Here is a 22062-nt window from a genome sequence, read left to right on the forward strand (position 1 = left end):
AAAACAAGAGACAGGACTCTTCCCTCCCTCCTTCTCCTTTTTGTTACCACAAAGCTGAGTTCCTTCACCAGAACAGCAGTGTTGACCACAGAGGGATGCTACATATTCTGAAGCTAAGGTAGCCAGTGTGACACAGGCAGCCCAGAGTGAAAGGAAGGGCAAGCTTTTCCCTCTTGCCTCAAAGCACTTGCAAGTACAGCTTGTACAGCAAGTACAGCTACTACTGTCATCCCTTAGGAAGATGGGATACAAAGAGCTAGCCACTGCTTTGCCTGTCCTTTGGAGGTGGCTAATCCCCAAGAGGTGGCAGCAAAAAAGAGTTGAATGGCCCTAATGAAAACACAGGAATGTATGTTCCACAGACGTGTGGTGTGGGAAGGAGGCAATAGAGCTACCCCTTCCTCAGCCTCCAGAGTTCAAGACTGTCCTTGGGCATCCTAATTTCCACATCTGTTGTGGAAAACATCACCTACAGAGAGAGAATGGTGTGTTCAGAAAGCAATGCAGAAGGACTGTGTACAGCCTTACCCAGGAACTGTCCTGAACCTGTCAACTGGAAAAAACCTCAATGGGATTCAGATTGCTTGACCCATCCTGACCAATCATTTCACCCCTCTACCCAATTTCAACCAGATGGCTTGAAAGCAGATTATGTTTTCAAATGATCAAATCATGCTTACTTCACTAGCATTTAAACTCTAAGCATGCTTTAACTCAAGACTACTCAGATGTTTGTTTGAGGAGAAGCAGAAGCACCTTTTTCCATGGGGCCCATCTAAGCTATAAGAATTCATCTGCATGTGACACTTACACTTATCATGTGGTGGGGTCCCCAATACTGAGAGCAAAACAAATTTTCTAGGCTTTTCTTAATCTAATTTAGGTAGTACAGAAGTTAAATGTAAGCCTTAACAAGGACGTAACTATGCTAAGTGGAAAGATAAGCTCTTTCAAACAGAGCTGGGCAAGTAGATAATCTCTCATGGTTCAAGCAGGGGAATGGCTCTTGGAAAGAAGAGCAGAAGCTGAGTGAAGGTCTGCTCTTTTAGCTCCTTTTCCTGTTGGAAACATGGTAATACTGTGTACCACATTTGTGACTTCCAGCAGCATGTTCCAGCTGTGACACTGCCCCACAGCTGTGATGAGTGCCACGAGCCCTCTGTGTCCCTGCCCTGCCAATGGATGGCACCTCTCTGTGACACTTGTGTTGGTGCTTGGACCAGTCTTGAACTACAAAAATATTCCAAACAAGAGCTGACAACAGCTTCTGATGGAGACTGGTTCACACATGTGACCAAGAAAGCTTTCCACCCCTGTTCAGACTCCACTTTCTTCCCTGCCTGTGTCCAACTGATTTCCAGCAATATCAACACTTTCTTCAAGAAACTTTCAACAATCCTTCTAAAGGGAACCGAAACCGGGAAGATGTCTGTTCCAATAAAGGCTGAGTAAGAAAGCTGAAGAGGGATTTTATCACACTAACTGCTTTAATTGAGGAGGGACCACCTTTTTCATCATTTGTCAATAGTTACCTGTCCCGCAGGCAGCCATGTCTTGTAGGGTTTCATTTTATACTGTGCTACACTGACCACCCTGCCCCGTCTTCCCAGCTGAACATCCTACACGTCACACAGCAGCAGCTATGTGTGGCCTAAAGAACTTACACAATCCAGTCCACGGCTAATATCAAGGACAGATCGTTGGTGGGAAGTCCAATGGCCTCCAAGATGATGGCGATGGTGAGGACTCCTCCGGCGGGGATCCCGGCTGCGCCCACGCTGGATGCTGTGGCTGTCACACTGCAAGCACACGTGCACACCCGGTTAGCAGGGGCCCTGCAGCACTCCCCTCCTCTGCAGCACTCCTCTCCTGCACTTGGGTCATTGTGAACAAACTCTCCAGCATGGGACACAGAGATCATTTGCTTCCCAGGCAAACCCCTTTCCTGCCTGCTGATGTGAAGTCACGGGCACAAAGCACAATTGCTCAGCAGGCATCCACAGCAGCTTCCAAGGCAGTGGCTCTGGGTTTAATACCATAATTGCCTTTTCAGGAAAAAAAAAAACCCACAATGTAACCAACACAGCTAGATCCTGCTGCTTTACTAATATAACCATTTCCAAGTCATGTATCAGCTCCAATATGCTGAGTACATTACATCTCCTGGCCACAAATGTAAAAAGGTAAACCCTGCCAGGCAGGGTATCATCACTTTTCTGTGTCTTTTTTTGCATTTAAATACAGACCCTGAATCAGGAGCTGGAAACCTGCAGTGCATGTGCTATAGATGTGGACAACACACCTTTTCATGGACAGATGTCTACAACTGAGTTTTCCTCGGGCTATCACTGCATTATCCTCAGGCCTGTATTAATTCCTGATTCACTAAGAGTACCTGAAAGGTTAATCCAAAAAGAAAATAATGCCCCAGCCCTGCCTTAACTAGACAAACAATATTCTGGGAAAATGCAATAAGGAAGGAAGTAAAACCTGGTCAGGGAGGGTAAAAAAAATGCCAGGAACTGGCCTTAGGAGGCATCTGATGGTTATAGCTACAGCTTCTCAGCACAGTGGGAGCTAGAACTCCTTGTGGGATCCTCACCTAAAGGCTTTTGAGGAGGGAAATGAAGAGAATGACACTTCATGGAATATGGGATGTATGAGGATATTCCAGGCATGGAGGGGAGAGAGTCTTAGAGAAAGAGGCAGGACTGAGGTGGTGGAGGGGACAATAAAACAAAGCAGTCAGGAAGGGAATGATAATGGATCTGTCCCGGGAAGCCAGTGATGTTATGGTAGGAAGGGGAGAGGTAAGCAGAAACAGTCTTTAGTATGAAATTGATATATAAGGAACTGAGGAGCTTGCAGGAGGATCTTCTAAGACATCCAGAAGGGAATCAGGGGCAGCTTTTTGGGTATAGCAGCATGCCTCAACTACCCAGCTTAATGGTGAATGGAGGGTGGGGGGGTGAGATGCTTAAGGAAGCAGAGGAATTTCATGTGCAAAACAGTTTTAAACAGCTCAAAGTCTGTTTCAGAATTAAATTGTCGCTCCCAGGTTCCACCTTTTATTAAATCGAGATTCTGGCAAATCTTATAAAGCTTGAAAGACTCCATCCTTTAATCACCCTATAATTATGTTTCATAGCAGTTTGTGAGCTTTAGGTCAGAGATGTGGAATGCAAACTGCCAGCTATTAACAGAGAGACCACAGGCTTGAACGTGTCTGGGGGACAGAGGATGTGGTTGCAATAGCAAGCAACTTACAGAATTGTGAAGATTTGCCCAGGATTGAGGTCGACGTTGTTCAGCTGAGCAATAAACACAGCTGCCATGCACTGAAAAATAGCAGCTCCATCCATGTTTACAGTGGCCCCGATAGGAAGGATAAACCTGCTGATTCTCTTGTCGACTCCATTGTTCTCCTCAATACACTTGATCATCGATGGGAGAGTGGCTGAGCTAGAAACAGGAAAAATCAAACACAAAGCATTAGGGTGGATGGAGTGGAAAGTCACTGCCTCATGGCTTTCATGTTTCCAACATGCTGAAGACAGGATGAGACAACAATGCCATTTTGTAGTCCCACTCTGTCATGACAGCAAAGAGAGACCCTCCTTGTTGGTCTTGAGCAGCAGTATTTAATAATCTGCTTCCATCCAGAAATAGCTGATAAGGACTTTAATCTCCCAGAAGCAAGAACTCATGACTTAACACAGCCTAACAGGGCTGTGGAATGATCAAGTCTCAAACCACAAAAACACACCAATAGATGCCAATATAAATACAACAGATGCAACTACCTTCTCAAATTAAATAATAATAATAATAATAATAATAATAATAATAATAATAATAATAATAATAATAATAATAATAATAATAATAATAGCAACAAAAATAAAATCACTGTTGGATTTATTCCTTGCATTAGAAATTACATGACTTTATTCAGAAACCTTCTCCTACTTCATGTACTTCAGCTCCTGTGACAGACATGAGTCTGCTTGAGGGCATGACCTGAAACTATTTTATATAGTTATGATCTTTGATCAGGTGTTTGCCCCTTGAGAAAAGTGTAAATGACATGCTTGATAGTTTGGTTATGACAAATAAAAGCTGATCAGGTCAGATCTTTGAAATCAGTAACATTAAGTCCCTTTGCAGTAGATAATGTCTGCTATGTTCCTGCAAAATTAGTCTAAACTTGTCTGAGATGCTTCTGAACTTGAAGAACTAAACTTCTCAGGACAAAGTCCCTCATTACTGACCATCAATTTACTTAAAATTGAAGGAACAGCTGGCAGATCATTTTAAGGCAAATACTTTTTACCTTTTCCCCCAAAATTTCCAACTCCGCATCATGCTACAGTCTCAATACTCTGATGAATTGTTTTCAACATCAGTATGTGCTGTGTGGGAGGCTGCTGACAACAGTTAGACTCTCTATGCTCAGAATTTATTTATTTTTTGCAATCTCAGGAACAATACACCTCAAACTCAACACAGTTTGGTGTTGGGATATAACCAGTTTACGCTGACAAATATAAATAGGGTATAATCCCAAAGGAAGCACAGAAACCCACCTGGAGCAAGTGGCAAAAGCAGTGGCAAACGGTGTGATAAGTCCTAAGAGAAAACGATACGGATTTTGACGTGTGGATGCAAAATAAATAAGTGGCAGAATGATTCCTCCATGGATGAAGTGGCCCAAAATAGAGGCAAAGATGTATTTTCCCAGACTGGTCACCAGAAGCACAATATCTTCCATTTCCACAATCTTGCTCCCAACAAGGAACATAATGCCAATAGGTACATACCTGTGTAAAGAAATATTGCCTGTCATTAAGTACAAGCAAAAAGCCTTGAAAAACATGCCATTTTCCATCCTGGAGACAATATTCTTCTAAAGAAAATGCTGCTCCTATGGAAGGGTAGCACTTTATTCACCACACACCCAGGTTAAACAAATTTGGAAGGCCTCTCTAACACCCTTGCTTGGTGGAAGGCAAGCAGTCAAACTGCAAATCTGTCCACCTAGGCCCTCAGAGACAGAGTGAGGAGAGTGCTGAAGGGAAGCCAAGCAGGATGCGGAAATGCTGGCAGGAGCAATCAGGAAAAGATACTGGTGTGGAGTTTTAGTCCATCAGGGAGGAAGGCAGGCAAAGATCAAAAGCTAAAGTCTCTGCTGAAGGGATGGCAGACGGCAGGACAGAAAAAGGGGCAGTGCCATGTCCCTGGAGCAAGGAAAGGGGTGGAAAAGTCAGATCTTACACACGCAGTGACTACCAGCAAAAGTATGACGTTAGGTCATTAAAATGGTAGACATACTGGGTGCCAATATACTCCCCTGTAGGAAAGGAAAAGCTATGCCCATACCAGACAGCTCAGCTAAAGGCTGCTGACGCATGTGCCAAAGACAGCAATTAAATCTGCTATTTGCCTACAAAAGACTATGTTAAATAATCAGGTTTCTGGAGCTTTTCTCAAGCCAACAGCCACGTCTACATTCCCTTGCCTCCTATCTAGGAACATGCCACGTCTTAGTACGTCAGCATTTGTTTGAAGTTTCCTTCATCAGGAACACCTGGAGCTACTCCAGGGGAAGGGCCACCTGTGGGCCAGAGCCACACCTCTGGTCTCAGTAGTGCAGCTGGGAACAGCCCTGAAAAGACAGAACTGCCCTTGCATCTATAGCACAACAGCTTCTCAATGAATGGTAGGAATCCCTTCAGGCCCCAGGATCAGTTCCTCTGAAGCTCTACTTTGGATGTCTGTGTTTGAGTACCTCTGCTGATGCTGTCCCTGCTTCATTCATTTCTTCTTCTAAAATTAAGAAATACTGAAAGATCACCCTGACGCAGGCATGCATGTAACTATAAAAGATCTGCCTGCACATCTCAGGAGTAAAGAATGTTTTTTCTTCCACTCTTCCCTCCAATCCAATGCCCATGTTGAGAGAAGCTGATCTGTGGAGTCAGGACCAACTTCAGTTTTGGTTAAGCGTGCAAAGGTTTGGAAAAATGGGCAAGCCTTAAGGTTGCCCAGATCACTCACTTCTTCCTAGCCTGACTCTCCCCTCAGGGGTTCTGCAGCTCCCCTGTTCTGTGCAGAGAGCACCTCCTAATACCCCAGATCGATCAATGTGAGCATCCTCTCTCTGTCCTCCCTTGGCCAAATCTCCAGAGGGGTCTGTTGAACCTCCTCCAGTTAGCCTCTTGCCAATTCTGTGACATCTTGCCTTTGAACTACCTTTCTGAGCACCCTGACTAGCCAGATCTAGCTGAGCCCTGGTCCTGCACAAGCTCTGCAAGCAGGAACACTGGATTCAGAGCTGAGACTGGATCCCTGGCCTTGAAGAGGGAGGCTGCAGAGGAAGGAACTGAAAGTTGAGACCAAAGTGCTGCTAAACACGAGTGGATGTTGAATGGGACTAGGTATGAGCTCAACTGCCTTTTCTCTTGTTGGTACAGTTTCACGCATTCCAAAGTATCCTTTGGGAAGTACATGTGGCTTGACAGATCTTGAATAAATACCAGGACAACACGAGAGCTTTAAGGAAGGAAAGAGAACAAGTAAGGGCTATGGTGCCCTGCAGTGTTAAAGAGTCAGCTGTGGTTCTGATAATCCACAAAGGATTATATACCAACTGATTGGCTTGAAGTGTTAGCACTGTAATCAGCTGAATACAAGAACTGCCTCTTATCAGTATTCAGTGTCCAAGGAATTACACTCAAGAGTAAAAGAGTTAAGCTGCTTTGAGACTTTGAAATTTTCAATCCCTTATGACAGCAACTAACACAGAAATCTGCCTGTATAAAATCAGGTGTTTTGTTAAAACCCTTCTGCTTCTTAGAGGGAGGAAAATAGTAGGAATGAAAAAATGCAGAATGAAGGGAGAAAAAATACCTTTCTTAAGGTAAGCTTATAGCTTTTTCTGCAGCTTTGGAAAGGGAGTGAGAAATGTTCCACTGTTAATTTGTTAGCTAGCTGTCCTCATGAATATTTTTATTTTTGTGTGTGAGATACTGCTGGTTTCACAAGAGCAGCCTGGACCCATCCAGCTGCACAAGAACAGTCATGACACTGCTCCAAGGCCCAGATCCATCCTACCTGAGAGAAAGCAGTCAGGAGGCTGGTCCTACCCCAGTTTAGGTGGCTTAAACTGCTCTCTAGAGGTGCCTGCCTCCTTCAATGCTGGTTTCTTGTCTAGTGAGAAAATTCAGTGCACTTCGGCTCCTAGCATACAGATTTTTTTGGTGCCAAAAGCTTTGTGAGATCAGTCAGAGCAACTTTCACCCCACAAATATGTCTTGACTCTACAGAAGAAAGTGAAATAATGGATGTGCTCATTAATAGGTAGGAGACCAAATAATAGAAAGAAAAAAATCAACCTTAGGAAATTCCTACTCTTAGGGATATGAAATGGAAAAGAGATGCATCTCTGGAGAAGCAAGCACAAACAAGAAACAGCTGATCGCTCTGCTAGTAACAGTTCCTACTTCACCCTAGAAAATTAAAGAGGTCTTAGAAGAGGAACAGAGATTTAAAGATCCATGGCATAACTCGGGATCTGCTGATAACAATGACAAAATACTCCATAGCCAGCACTACTGTTTCAGTAAGATGGAAGGCATAGCTCTGGAGACTTTTCCCTTCTATACCAAGGGATGTTGGTTCTCCATCACCCTTTGATGCAAGTGAACTCTGTATTCATAGAGCTATATATTCATGTGCTCAACAGGTTTTCTCTCAAACCAATACCAGTGAGTGGGCTATTGTCTGATCTCCTGGGATATCTTTCAGGTCAGTACAAGTAACAGAAAAATCAAGAAAAATAATCTTAGTTACACACTGCATTTCCAAGTGCACTGCAAGCACAAGCATCCCTGGCTACACATGACCACATCCCTCACATCTCCTTTATTCATTCAAGTCCAGCACCTTTAGGCACAGGACAGCAGCTAGCCATGGGCTTATGCTGCCTTGAAATAGAAAGCCTTCTTTCTGCTAATTAATCAAAAAGGAGTCCTGGAGAGGATTTTTATGGATCCCTTTGAAGTGTTTCAGACTGATACCCTAAGCTACGTGTGATTGTCTAATTACAGGGCACAAGCAAGGAAAAAAGACTCCACGAGATTCACTTTTGCTGTGATGAGAGATCCGGTAGGAAAAAGCTGGAGAGATGGATAAATGGTGAGATTCCTGAACAGAGCATAAGATCGTACTGCAGATGTACCTGCAGACACACACTTACCACATAATCCAGGAAACCAAGACCATAGTTGCCTCATTGAATGAATTAAAGAAGCGAATCAGATCTTCCCCTTCCTGGCCAAGCTTTTTCAGTGCTACTCCTAAAACGAGAGCGAACAGCACTAGTCCCAGGATATTCATCCCTTCAATCTCAGTACCAACAGGGATCTGTAAAGGCAAAAAGGTAAGACCTGTTAGATGTGAGACCAGCACAAAACCCAACAAAAGGGTCACCTCAATTCGTTGCTGGGAGAAATCAACAAACAGATCCTATTTTACGAAGGACAAACAAAATTGTTGAAAAGAACCGAGAAAAATCTGGACACAGTCCAGATACAAACCTCCCTAATTATGAGCTGGCATGGATTCACTGGAGAAGTGAAAGGGCCTGCCACCACCTCTTCTCATGTCTTTCAATATGATATGTGTGCCTTCAGTGACCCAAACAAGAAACTTCCCCAGTTTACTCAGGACAAGCTCTGCTGCAGATGTGAAACAGCACAGGCACCAATCACACATGTGCTGTTAAAAGACTGACACTCCTCCCTGTTTCCCTGTAAGGGAAGATGAGTGTGAGAGAGATGGCAGGTGTAAATGGCAGAGACTGGTGATACTGACTTCCTAGCTCTGCTTACTCTACCAAGCATCATTCACTTGGCACTATGATAATCTACAGTCTAAACAAATCATACCTGCAAGAGGCTTGCAGCAGTCTGGCCCCAAACATGCTTTTATTTCCTCACACTTTTGATGGGAATATGCTCTCAGAAACTGCCAGTTCCATCACTTCAGGGCAATGTTTATACCAACAGGAAAACCATGACAAAAATACCAGTGCTATGAAGTAGAAAGGGGAGAGAGGGGCAGAGAAAGATACCAAAGTGTAGACACCTACTCATTCATCTGTCCAAGTTGGCTGCGGGAGACAGAAAGAACAGAAGAAATACCTGTTCCCCTTCTCAGAAATCGTGTGGCTGCGTGGTAACAGTAAGAGGATAAAAGCAGGATCCACCTATTGACAAAAACTAGTCTACTCACAAGTCTGCTCTGCTAGTCCTTCGTGTTTTTTTTTCTCAAAGAGAGCTGGAGCTCGTTTGGCAGTGTAGTATCATATGAACTGAATGAGTGTTCTTGTGGCTGCGTAAAAATATAATTGTTTTGACAAACTGCTTTTCCCTCCCTGAACTTGGCAGTACAGGCTCAATATGTCAAATTGCTGTTTTATTTGGAAGGGCTTCTAAAAACAGATTAGGTTTGTGTACAAGTTTTGGCCTTCTGGCTAGTTTAAGTAGACACTAGCTCAACACTAGGAAAGAAAAATATATCCTGAGCTAAAAGCTTGAAACGAGTATTGACGGAACAACTCTGGATACTGATCTGCTCAATCTGATAAAATCAGCCTGCTCAAGATTATATTTGTGCTGGAAGTTTACTGTAGAACTGGACTGTTCCTTAGTGGAAACAAAGTAACACAGTGGAGGGGATGAAATATAAATTACACACAAAAGCAAAAAGGCTAAACTGGTATTAACAAGTGTTTACAAACAATGAAAGTTCTGGCTTTTTTTATTTGCTAGGTACAAAATCAGATCTAGGAGCTGCCATTTTTTATGACAGTTGCTTGTTCAAGGCTAAGCTGCCAGTATTTATTTGATTTCCAGTTGAAAGAACTGAAAACATGGACAGGATTTTATGAATGGGGTGCAGTGTATCTCCAGAGATGTCTGAAAAAATGTGCTGTTTTCTCCACACACTAACACTTTCCTGTCTACACTGTTTTGTCTATATTCTGTTTTGTATGCCTGAAAGCTCTAAACTCTTCTGTGGTTCGAAAAGTTAAGATTAAAAAAAAATTACACCCTCCTATTAATTGAATAAAACATGGCATGCTCACATTTTCCTATTTTTCACTTCTGTTGGTAAAACAGAAGAGAAAACAGAGTAGAAGATAAGATTTATCATAAGGCTGAAGAGAATCTAACAACATGGAGTTTAGTCTTCTTCCACCTTCAGAGATGTCTCTCTCCACCTTGCTCCCAGCATTGTGATCAGTGCTGCTGTTCTCCGAGTTCTCACACTTCAAGTATCCTTCACTTCAAGTCCTTCCTCACTTCAAGTCCTCCAAGCCTAGATCTTGTGACCTAGATCTGCAGACCCCTGAATTATTTGTGACCATTGGGAGCACATTCACCAAAAACTTCTGAACTGTCTCCCTCTGTTCACTGTCATCCTGCCACCCTTCAGGTCTTACTCTCTTTCTCCCTCATGAGCCAATTTCTTTACAACATGAAACAATCACCATCATCTCCTGTCACCACAGATGTAGGCAGAAGGTGCATCATTCGCACAGGGTAGTAACTTACTGCAAGAAATTGCTCCCTGAAAGTCAAGGGGACAATCTGCAGCATTCAGGGAATTCCACCCCCTTGCAGCACAATATGGAAAGAGTCCAGCAGTAAATCCTCAGTGGAAGATCCTCTCAATCCCAGCCTCTAAAACTGGCAGATGCTGAACAGCTTTTTTTGTACTCTAACAGAAGAGTGCATCACCCCAAAGGAGCTGCCAAACAAGCAGCATTGTGGACACCAAACAAAAACAGTTTTAATGAGAGCTTTGTTCCTGGATAAGCCATGGGATGCATTATTGTTTGCTTGAAATTCTGTGTTCTGGTAGGAAGATTCATGGAGCTCTTCTGGTGCTTGAATCTCTCTGAAGATTCCTATTGTTTTGTAGCTCTTGAAAAAAATGCTTATCAAGGAAACAACTGCTGACATTGAGCTGTCCCACTAGTAAGTGGCTGAAAAGAAAATGCAGCCATGTGATGGGAGGAAGAAGAGCAATTACTGGTTTGTGTATTTTCACTGCTGTTACAAGAGGAACTCAGAGTCCCCCACAGCCTCCCTGTGATGCAGATGGGGAACTGAGATAGCCAGTGCCCCAGGAAGCCTTGCTGCTGAAGACAGAGAGGATGTAGCTATAAGAGCTAGGTAAACATGAGGGAGCGTGTGAAACAGCAGAAAGGACATGGCTGAGCAAATATCTACGTGCCCCACTATTCATATCATCATCAAGAGAAGATGGGGCCTATGAGCCAGTGGTGGGGAAAAAACACAATCAGTGGAAAATTCTGCTCTACACTACTCGTACGGAAAGTAGAAGGAAAACATTTCTCCTCTTCAATCAAATATTCTGCTGATAAAATAAAACATTAGACAGGAATATAATCTTGATTCCCTAGAACCCAACTTCTATCACTGTGATATTTATACTATATATTATCCAAAAATCATATGCTTCCTTTCCAAACTTAATCCCCATCTATCCATAAATAATATGGTCAGACCAATACTGAAACTGAGCTAACAAAACTGAGATGATGCTTTCTTTTCATTCTGTCTGCTCTTCCCTAGAGACAGTAGGGCGTCTTCCAGAATTAAAGAAGTTCAGCTCTGGTTTTGCTCCAACAACTGGAAAAAAGTTTTGGAAAAGTAATAGCAGAAATAACCTTTACATCATAACCACTGGCAAAAACAGGCACCGGTGATGAAGTCAGAATATATTTTCTGATATTGAATCAAACAGGAGTCTGATAAGTGGGAAAAGGAAAGAAGAAAACTGAAAAAGAATCTCCCATTGTAACTTGCCAAAAGATGTGTTCTTATCTGTTGAGGAAGAGTGATGGCCTTGAACAAACACTAAAAAAGTACTTGACAGCCAAGCCTATGTCCAATGGATATGGCTGGTCCTGATTTGTGCTTGTTTGCCAAGGAGCCCCTATTAAACTTGACACTGAAGATGAATAAGAAGACTTATTCACCTTTAATTTACCACCACTTAAATGAAGAATAACCCTACACTCTGTAAGCAAACATCCATGTCTAAGTGCACATTGTTACAGCCTTTCACATGGAACTTGGTTTTGGCAGAGTGAGGCTGTGCAGGCATGTACTGCCTGAGGATATAGTAGCACGAGAAGATAAATGTTCTTTTTGGGATCACATGGCCCTTCTGCAGGCCTTGCTGCACAACCCTGCCAGAAGAGGTGGGTGCAGACCTGGGCTAAAGCAACCTTACAGGCAGGGGCAGAGCCCAGGCAGACGGGGCCGCGTCTTTCCCAGTGAAACCGCGCACCCTGTGACATTGGGCTTCGGGGCAAGGGCTAGCTTTTCCCCTGCTCAGTTCTTGTGCCATCCAAGTGACACGTCACCCTGCCTCTGGGGCTGGTGAAAGTTCAGCCAAACTCAGCCAAAAGCAGAGTTCAGAAACACACTGTTCTGCATCGCCTGCTCACGCACCACGCACGGCAAGGAGAAGGTTAATGAGGCCGGTACTTCCTGTGCTCAGGGTTACACTTTGGAGTCCCTCTGGATGAGCATGAACTGCTTTTTCCTCAATGGTTTTACAGACTCATGGGCAAGCCCCAGCTGAGCCTTTCCATGACAAATACAAACCTCACAAGTCTCCTGCCCTAGAGGCATTCAAATCACATGATGCAACCCAGCTTTTTATATTGATCTCAGATAGTCAAAAGGAGCCTGATAAATCAAAAATAACCCTGAAAGTAATTTCCAGTCTCAGACCTGTCTCCCCAAAATCCCATCAAAGCACATGAGGTACTTAATTTGGAGTGAGGTGATACATCACAGCTAGGATACTGAGTCTGTTTCATAGCATGCTGCCCATAAGACAACAGTAATTATTACTGGACCTGCAATACATTGGCTTGGGCCAATAATAAAGATGTTTGATAGCTCTGTGCTACAGGAGAGATACCACTCAATGGGATACACAGCATTCTGGAAGTCCTATGAGCTACATATGGAAAATAACACTCTGGGGAAGACCTGTTCACAAGAGCATGTAGCAAAAGGACAAGGGGTAACAGATTTAAGTTGGACATTAGGAAAAAGTTCATTAATATGAGGATGGTGGATCACTGGAACAGGTGCCAAGAGAGGTGGTGAGGGCCTCATCACTGGAGACATTCAAGGTCAGGCTTGATGGGGCTCTGAGCAGTCTGTTCTAGGTGGAGATGTCCCTTTTATTGTAGGGAGTTTGGACTAGAGAAACTTTAGAGGTCCCTTCCAAATCAAAGACATTCAATGATTCTACTTCAGCTACACCCACAAATTAGTTTCCTTTTTGACACCATTGCATTAGCTGCCTATTTGTAATGTTTTATAACTTTCAGGCCTTCAGATCACTTATTACTGCTTCAAACAAAATTTCAGCAGCACAAGAAGAAGAAAAAATCCTCAACTAGCCTTTTTTTTTTTTTTTTTTTTTTTTAAGGAGCCTTGGGTAGTGGAAAAAAGCTCTTTCTCTCCAAATTGTTAATGAAGAGTAAGGTTTAAGGAATATATTCAGCCAGCCTGATTTAAACCAAAGTCTACAGAAAGTTACTTGGAAACATTAGGCAGAGTGACTTCTCAAAATTCAGATCAAGTGAGACCAGGTCTAAGAAAGCATGGCCTAAAAATAAGATACCAAGGGTCAGGCAGTTGAGCTCAACTCTCCCACTCCTTGTAGCTTTCCTGTATGGCTATGGGTTACTAACATGGCTTGTTTGTGTCTTGGTTCCAAGCAAAGAAAAGTACTTGTTTCTTTTCAATGACTGCTGGAAAGGATTAAAGACTGTGAAGCAGCCAAACATTACAGTTGACAAGGGCTTGTATGAAACCTAAGTGGTGACCTTACCTTTTCTTGCGTGACGTTTCCAGAGGTAGTGTTTCTGAGCACCAACTTATACTCTGTCGCATACTGCAGGTAAGAACAAACAAACAAACAAACATACAAAATTGCAATGTTTGCTGATCGGATCAAGTATAGGATCATATCATCTAGCATTTCACAAGGAGATTACTGTTAGGAAGACTTTTGCTGGAGACCTAACTGCAGAGGCTAACAAGCCTGTCCTGTGCAAGAAAAGGCAGTGACAGCAGACACAGCCCCTTCCCCATGTGGTAATAGAGGAGTGCTCTGTGACCCCCTGAGCTGCCAGGTTTAGGCAGCAGCTGGGGAATTACCTTTTCCTCCACCCTGCTGCTGCTCACAAACCACCCTGTCACACGGGCTCCTACAGAAGGCAAGTGGTGCTTGTGCTGTTTCACTGCTAGAGATGGTAAGGCACGCATTAAAATAGTCAGTAAAACATCTAAAATCTAGGGCAACAGTTTACTTTGATAAATAAGCTAGACACCTTGCAAAAGCAGGAATTCCTTGGGCTTGTTTTCTTTAGATATAAAACAGGGGAAATAAAAGCTTATGTATTTGTCAATTACCTGTGACAACAGCAGGACAGAGAAAAGGACTTCTTTATTTCATCCCTGAACATACAGAACCCTGACAACTCGAGGCATCACAGAATATCCTTTTCTTAGTGATATTTTTGTACTGTTCCTATTTTTATTTATGGCATATTGACTTCTACTGTATTATATATACGCTCAAAATGACACTTGATTTTAAGACCTTGTTTTTGATTCAAAAGCAAGCCAACAGAATACCATGAAGGCAAAAATCTATTATTGTGCACCTGTATCATAGAGATTGACTCTGCCCAATAGCAATATTCTCAGCTGTGTCTATCACAACATCTAAAATTAGCAATAAGAACTACATAAAAATCTTCTTGGAGCTCCACAGCTTCTGTCCATCAGTTTAAATTACACTGTGTTCTGGTGCCAGTTACTTCCCTACCACACTTATTCCTCTGTTGGAAGAGAAGCCAGGCTGACCAATTAATCCATCATGGGATACAATGGAAAACACTGAATAAAAGCATCAGGCAACAGGTAGTGCTTACACACATGGGAGCCTAAAAGTTCTTGTCTCTTCTGAGCCCAGCTCCAAACTCCATACCCAAAGGTTTCCTAGGTAGCTCCTGCAAAGTGATAAGCAGTCTGGCACAAAGCACAGCTGCCATTGCTGCCTGACACAGCACCCAAAGCATAAAATTTTAAAGAACATTTCTGGGGGAGGTACAAAGCATGGGCTACAAATATGCTTTAGTTTGAGGAGCAATTTTCAAAATCAAACCATTTGCCATGAAAGCTGTATGTCTGATTATGTCAAGTGCTTTCAAAATCTCACATACTATAAATAAATTAACCCTCGGTATTTTTTACACCATCTTTCTAGTCTGTTTTCAAAAAAAAAAGCATCACTTTGTCTGTCTGTAGCTCATGTCCCAAGTCCAAATAGTATCTTACCGTTCGGAAAGCTGCAGCAACAAGATTGGCAGGAAACAGGTTTCTGTAAAATACAAACAGAAAATGAAATATTTCTCACAGAACTTCTACAACAAACACACCAGGTTGTTTCACTCTCAGAAACTGAATTCATTTTGCAAAGGCAAGCATGCTGGCAGCAGTGAGGTATGTACTACAGAAGATACGTGGGCAGCATGGGACAGATACCTTGCATCTCCAGAGGTGTGAATGCCATCTTCTTCTGCTCACATAACAAGGCCCCTGCTTGTCTGCCACACCTTAGCATTTGAGCAGGGACACCAAAGGCAATCAAACACTGTGCTAGTTATACACACCCATTAGCCAGTGGCTACAGAAACTGGCTGGGCCACACCAGCTGCAGCAACAGCTTATGGCCTCCAGGGTCAGCCAGATTTTTAACATTATTCATGCAATTACACTTTGCTCACACCAATTACACTTTGTCACGAAGGACAATCCAATCAGCAAGATGAACTTAAGAGAATGGCTCAACCTTTCAACACAACAAGGTCAGCTTCCCTAAACACCAAGGTAGAGCATAAGAATGTGGTGGGCCAGAGTGGTATGCATGAGCTTAAGGGGTTAACCAGCACAGATGAAAGTAGGGGCAACTCAAGTGGAAAGCTGCAACATCTGAATTCAGTAGTTCCTTCATACAGAAATGCAAATCAGGTTTGTGCAGGGAGGACAGCATGCAAAGTGACCTACGCTTCTACTGAGCATCCAGTGAGTAGGTGCATCTATGAAGCAACAAGGACAGGAAAAATGGTTAACTGGACCACGTAAGGAAAAAGTTGCTTCTTGCTGGATTTTATTGTTGTTTTTAATGCTACACTTCCTTTCTACGCTTATGGTGAGAAAAGAGGACATGCTCCCCTAGACAAATGGCAGCTTATTTGCTGTGTCAGAAAGCAAGAGAGGAATAAAACTTGATCTCTGGGGTCACAACATGACCCTAGCTGACAACGGCAGGGAGGCCAAATGCATCGAGAAGACACGACAATTCTTACAGTAAGGAAACAAAAGACCGTACCCAGAGCCAGTCGAGTCTGGCACAAAAACACCTGGGGAGCTGCTTCCCATCTTTTGCTCCTTGCACTCCCTCGAGGAAGCTGCAGCTACCTCCAGGCTGTGCCCTCCTAACCTGCCCCCAGTTTTTGCCATAGTTACCCTGGCAAACACCATTTAAAACCAGGCTTTCAGTTATGATCAATTCCACGAATGATACGGAAAGCACAAATCGAAACCACTGCAAGAAACAGAGCAGCTGAGTCAAATCTTTGAAAGCAAGAGGCAGATTAAGATAGAGCAAAGATAAGGACTTTGGTCTTTTCCGAGCGAGGGTTTTCCCACAGCCTTGACAGCAATGTAAAGTACAGAGACCTTCATCAAACAAGTGGTTGCTGTGAACTACCTCAACCTCTCTCTGTTGTCTTGCTGGTGTATCAGGAGGCAGCTGCAAAAGCCAAATTGCTGTAAGAACAATTTGGCTTCTGGAGTCTACATTCCACCGAGCATGAAAGAAACAGCAACTTTTTCTCCTTAAAACTTGACAATAGGGCTGTCTGGCTGAAAGTAGGAGAGGCAAGCTCCAACTCTGTAAAGATCCTGAAGAATTGGTCAAATAAGGTCAATGGAGCAGCTAACATGCATCAATGCTTGCACAGCTGGAAGTCTCTGAGGGACAAAAACCTCATGTAAAGTAAAAGCAAACTTCATTTTATCAGGAGTAAAACATCACATATACAAACAGGCCCAGCTCAGTGCATAGTTTAAACAAAAAGAGAAAACATGCTGTTGGGAAAACAAGGGTATTTCATTTCAGCTCTTCATAGCAGGATGACTACTTTTTAAAAAAAAAAAAAATTGAGTGGATTTTGAAGAAGCAAAGAGATGAAAAAAAAGACTGAAAACCAACCAGAAATCAAATTACTTTTTTTTTTTTTTAATCAGCTTTTCCATCCTGACAAAACAAAACCAAAGGAAGCAATCCTAAAGCCTAAACAATATGTTTCTTCAACGTTTAAATGTGGCTGAGAAACCAAGCCCTCCATCATTTACACAGCATGTCAGGCATGGGCCTCAGTAATTAAACACGAACTTAACCCCAAGCATATACTTAAAGCACATACTTGAGTGATGCCAGCAACCCTGCTACAGCAAAGCAAGGGACTGGTTCTTGCTTCAAGTGTGAATAGCACTAACGCCATTCAAATGCAAGCATACAGCGGTCATTCTTCTTTCTCCCTGGAGCACCGGTCGCAGGACTCAACCCTGAGGAGAGGGAAGAGCCCTTCTGACAATCTAACAAGTAAAAAATTTGGACGTCAATTCAGCAGCTCAGAAGGAACTGTGTGTTTTATACAAGCCAACTTTGAAGTACACCTGGCTGTGAAGTCGTAACATGTAAAAAAACCCCAAAAGTTTTGCCCCTCTTTGTTTCAAATCCTGAAGTCTAAGAACATGTTGGGTCATAAAAAGCAATCAAGAAATAAATGGCTTATTTTAAAGGCACGAGTTCTGCACAGACTCATCGTTAACTAAGATCAGTCAGCAGGCAAATTAAATTAGGCTTTAATTATGGGTGGGTCAGACTGCAGGTTTATACCTTAAGATGGATTTGTGCAACAACACCATCCCAGTGTTGTAAAAAAAAAAAAAAAAAAAGCAGGGATGCTGTGTGCTCCATGGAGAGCCAAAAAGCAGCTGGTGACCTGCCTAGGCTCATCATGTGCTTCTGCCTGCAGGCTTTCCTCACCAAGTACAGCGAGGCAAAGTTCACCCACCACAAAAAATCCAGACCCACCTCTCTCCGTGCAAGCCAACATTTGCCATGTCCCCAAGCCCAAGTGTAGGAGTTGTACAGGGAAGCAGAAGCATCCCTCCTGTCCAGGTGAACCAGTGAACAGGAAAGCTGATGAGCTGGGTAACCGGGCATTCAACTTAAAGTGGGAGTCTGCCAGTCAGTTTTTCCATGTGGCCCGTATATTTAGAGGGTTTGTTTTACTTTCAAAGTCCATACGAGATGTAAACATGGAGTTTAAAGAAATCACCACAGTTTTATCACTGGATTGGTGATTATTCCTGCTGTTTCTAGTGGCCCCATCCCTGCCACTTCTATGACCCCTGCCAGACAACACGGTTGTCTTTTCAAAGCAGATGTGGGCTATTGCAAGAACATGCTGAGGAGAACCTGAGGCTGGGTGATAAGGAACCTGCCCCAGGGGTCTGGCATCAGGCAGTCTTGGCTCTCTGATGCAAAGAGATGGAACTGCTGTATGTGGGAAGAATGAGACAAGCCAGCAACGTGTGACGTTACAGCAGAGGGACAGACATGCTGCAGACACCCCTGGTTCTCCACTGCTGCTGGGACCTCGCTCCACAGAGAGGGCTGGAGCACCCATGCACAGCCACAACCACCTTTGGGGCGCAAAGGCAAACTAGGTGGGGTACAGGGAGACTTTACTGCCCTCACCAAGCATTGGGCAGAAAAGTCTCTCTCTGCCTGTTACAAGTTGTGCAGACAACCTCCCCCCTGCCCTGAAAAAAAATAATAAAAAAATCAGAAAACCACCAGACAGCTGTCAAGGGTGACAGTTGTGCCCTGGGGCTGGAGTGGCAGCTGGGCTGAGCCATGAAACCTCCACATATCTGCACACCACACAGTGTGAGAAAGCATCCATCTCAGGTCCTCTTAAAATAGGAACCAGAAACGGCAGCATCGAGGGTGGGAGTTTCAAGGTCTGAATACTTTTTGCTTGAATACTGTGCTCATCACACCATCTCCCCATGAACTGCTGGGTAAATGCAGCTTTTTCCTTTTCTCCGGTGAAAAGCTGCTCTGACCAGTAAAGAAGGGACCATTACTCCCCTAACCAAATTTAGCAGGAAGGTCTCACTGGAATCAGTTCAGCTCCAGCATCTGCTACTGGAAATCATAGATATCTAACTAAGGGAATCTGAAGCTGTAAAGGGAGGAAAAGGGGCTGTAGCTCCCATCCTTCTCAATTTTGATATTATGAGCCAATTCCTCTCTGCCTTACTCTGTATCTTTGCACCAGAGGGATAAGGAAGGTACAAGAACTCCTTCATTACATGTGTTAAGGGATTACTATTAATAACTGTTTCTAAATGATTATTTTGCTAGAGATCTGCAAATAACTTTGCTTTGCCAGTAAAAGCATGAAGGGAAATTCAGGCAAGCAGAACGAAACCCTAAAATACTACTTATTCCTCTTGCATTGCTTCTTACAAAAAGGTTCCACTACTGAGGCCAAAAACTTGGATGTTGGAAAACATATTTTTGTGAGGAAGCCTAGAAAAAATATTCTGTGTTACGTTATCTCCTGTTTGTTTTTTTTCAATGAAGTGTTTTCAATGGCAGGAGTCCCCTGACAGCAACTTTACTGCCATCTGTGGCAACCTGCCACAGCCCAGTTTGGATTGTTCCAGTACCTTTATTTTTCTTTCTGTCCCAAGATTTTCATTCAGGATCACACAACCATTTTTCTCATTTGCTTTCTGACATGTATGTAGATGCACTATGTGTGCCCTGGACAGATAAATATTTATGAGTTTGCTTTAACACAGGCAAATTCGAAAATGCATTTACTTATAGCAGATATTTGGTACTTTCCTGCCTTAATGGTCCAAACTGCTTTTTTGTTCTTTGGAAAATAAAACATAACTGGGGGAGTCTGTAGTAAAAGTTAATGAATATAAAGAACAGAAGAAAGGAGCAGAAATGTTCAGAGGCTTCCTAAAAAAAAAAAAATAAAAAGCCCACCAGACAGTGTAGGCACATGAATGAAAATGTTGAGTTCTTCCTACAAAAATCCATCTGCAATCCCTATAGTTCAAGAGAGGATCCAGGCTCAGAGAATGACACTTCTTGTTCCACTTATCACTAAGAAGGTGGCATCTCCCCCTCCTCTCCTAACGAGTACTCAAGTTTTGCTCTCTTTCCACATTGGGATTTCAGAGACAGCCCTCATGGTTGCTGCTGACTTACCAGGAAGACCAAAGCTGTAGGAAACAAGTGCCCAAGCAAAGGTCACTGCATGAGTGCCCTGGACCCCACGGTCCTCCCTGGCCATCTGCTCTGCAGCCCAGCCAGCAAAATGTGACCAATGCTTCTCCCTGCACTCAAGTTCATGCCTGCCTTCCCTCCAGAGGTGCTCAGAGCCAACACACGGGCTTGCTGACAGTGCTGTGGGTACTCCCTTTGGCAGCACAGCTGGTAACCTCTGGCAGAGAGACAGAAAGGGCAGTGAGGAGCAATAAAATTTAAATTGTTTTTGCAGACTTGCCTGGCAGAGTGAGAAACCCTGACCTTACAGCCCAGGGCAGACACCTGGACCTCTGAGAAACCTTCCTATAAAAAGTTGATGATGCTATTACCTCCTTCTCTTCCCAGACTGTTACAGCTAGAGCAGGATTAAAAACAGAATTCCTTTCCCAAAGCCAATTCCACAGTTTGAAAACATGTTTTCATCCCACAATCAGGCAAAGAAAGCCTGTTCCAGACCACTTTTTCCAATTAAAAAAATATTGTATAATATTTTGTTGAAATGTTCCTTTTTGATGAGTGAGATTTTCTACTTAAGTCTTTTGTGTAAAATTTCACCAAAACATTGACCTCACTGAAATGAAATGCCAGGATCACCCATTGTTGGAAATTGTGACAGGATCAATAGGTTCCTGTGAAACTGTTTTATTTTGTTGAATAAGCAAATATAAATCAGAGCTAAAACAAATCTCTGACCTTATTGAAACATGCAGTCCTGACAATTGCCCATCAAAAGTGTTAACAAATCAATAGCCTCTTGCAAAACACTACATCCTGCTGTTTCAACCTCTTTCCCACAAGCTCTAGGTGGGCTGTGTTAGCTGGTGGCTGGAGTCACCTCCTCTCTCCTCCTCACCTGTTTCTCCCTGGTGAGATGCCTGGTGCAACCAGAGCCAAGGTGGCTCTCTGCTGTGTCACCTACCCACAGGTGGGTGCTGAGCCCCAGAGCCCACTGTATCACAGCCAGCCTCTTGCTCCATCTACTACCCACTTCGTAGCCAAGCTGACAAGTGCCCTTTATTGTCCATTGCTTTGCCTCCTCCGCCAAACAAACAGATGAGTAAAGGACAAAACCAGAATTTCTAACATTTCCCTTTACTCTCCTCATCTTCTGCTGGCACTCACTGCTTGCCTATTTGGTACAGATGAGCTGCTCTACATGTCAGATACTCTGGAGATGTTCACAAGGTCCACCTTTAACCTAAAATCACCTGGATTAAGAGTGGTCCAGAACCCAGCTTAATGTAAGAGCCTGAACTGGGTGCTCTGCAAAAGCCTGTGTTTCTTCATTGACATGGGACAGAGTTAAGGAAATCCAAGGTCCCCCCTTGGGTTCAGAGCACAGACCACATTTTTCTTTTTTATAAAGCCATCAGACTTGTGGAAGCACCTCTCAACTCTTGCTTGATGCCTTCCACATTCACTGAGCTGCAACTTCTCCCTGCCTTTGGCCATGCTCATCTTTCAGGGTGCTCCAAAGTGCTACCTGCATGACAGACCTGAGAT

At 43.4% G+C, this 22062-nt stretch overlaps 1 protein-coding gene across 3 annotated transcripts in view; it reads right to left on the reverse strand.

The window, feature by feature from the left end:
- SLC1A4 (solute carrier family 1 member 4) overlaps positions 1 to 22062 on the reverse strand; it is a 41685-nt gene that overhangs the window by 15859 nt on the left and 3764 nt on the right. For all 3 annotated transcript variants that reach the window (XR_007889129.1, XM_051615771.1, XM_051615770.1), the window contains exons 2-7: positions 15468 to 15510; positions 13954 to 14016; positions 8258 to 8424; positions 4587 to 4820; positions 3268 to 3462; positions 1665 to 1799 (exon numbers count right to left, since the gene is read on the reverse strand). Coding sequence is in view for 2 of the 3 variants with exons in the window: in XM_051615771.1 (XP_051471731.1) it covers positions 1665 to 1799; positions 3268 to 3462; positions 4587 to 4820; positions 8258 to 8424; positions 13954 to 14016; positions 15468 to 15510 (837 nt within the window). In the remaining variant the exon portion in view is untranslated. The remainder of the gene's footprint in view (positions 1 to 1664; positions 1800 to 3267; positions 3463 to 4586; positions 4821 to 8257; positions 8425 to 13953; positions 14017 to 15467; positions 15511 to 22062) is intronic.

This window comes from Apus apus, chromosome 3 (assembly GCF_020740795.1).
Source record: "Apus apus isolate bApuApu2 chromosome 3, bApuApu2.pri.cur, whole genome shotgun sequence".
Taxonomy (NCBI): domain Eukaryota; kingdom Metazoa; phylum Chordata; class Aves; order Apodiformes; family Apodidae; genus Apus; species Apus apus.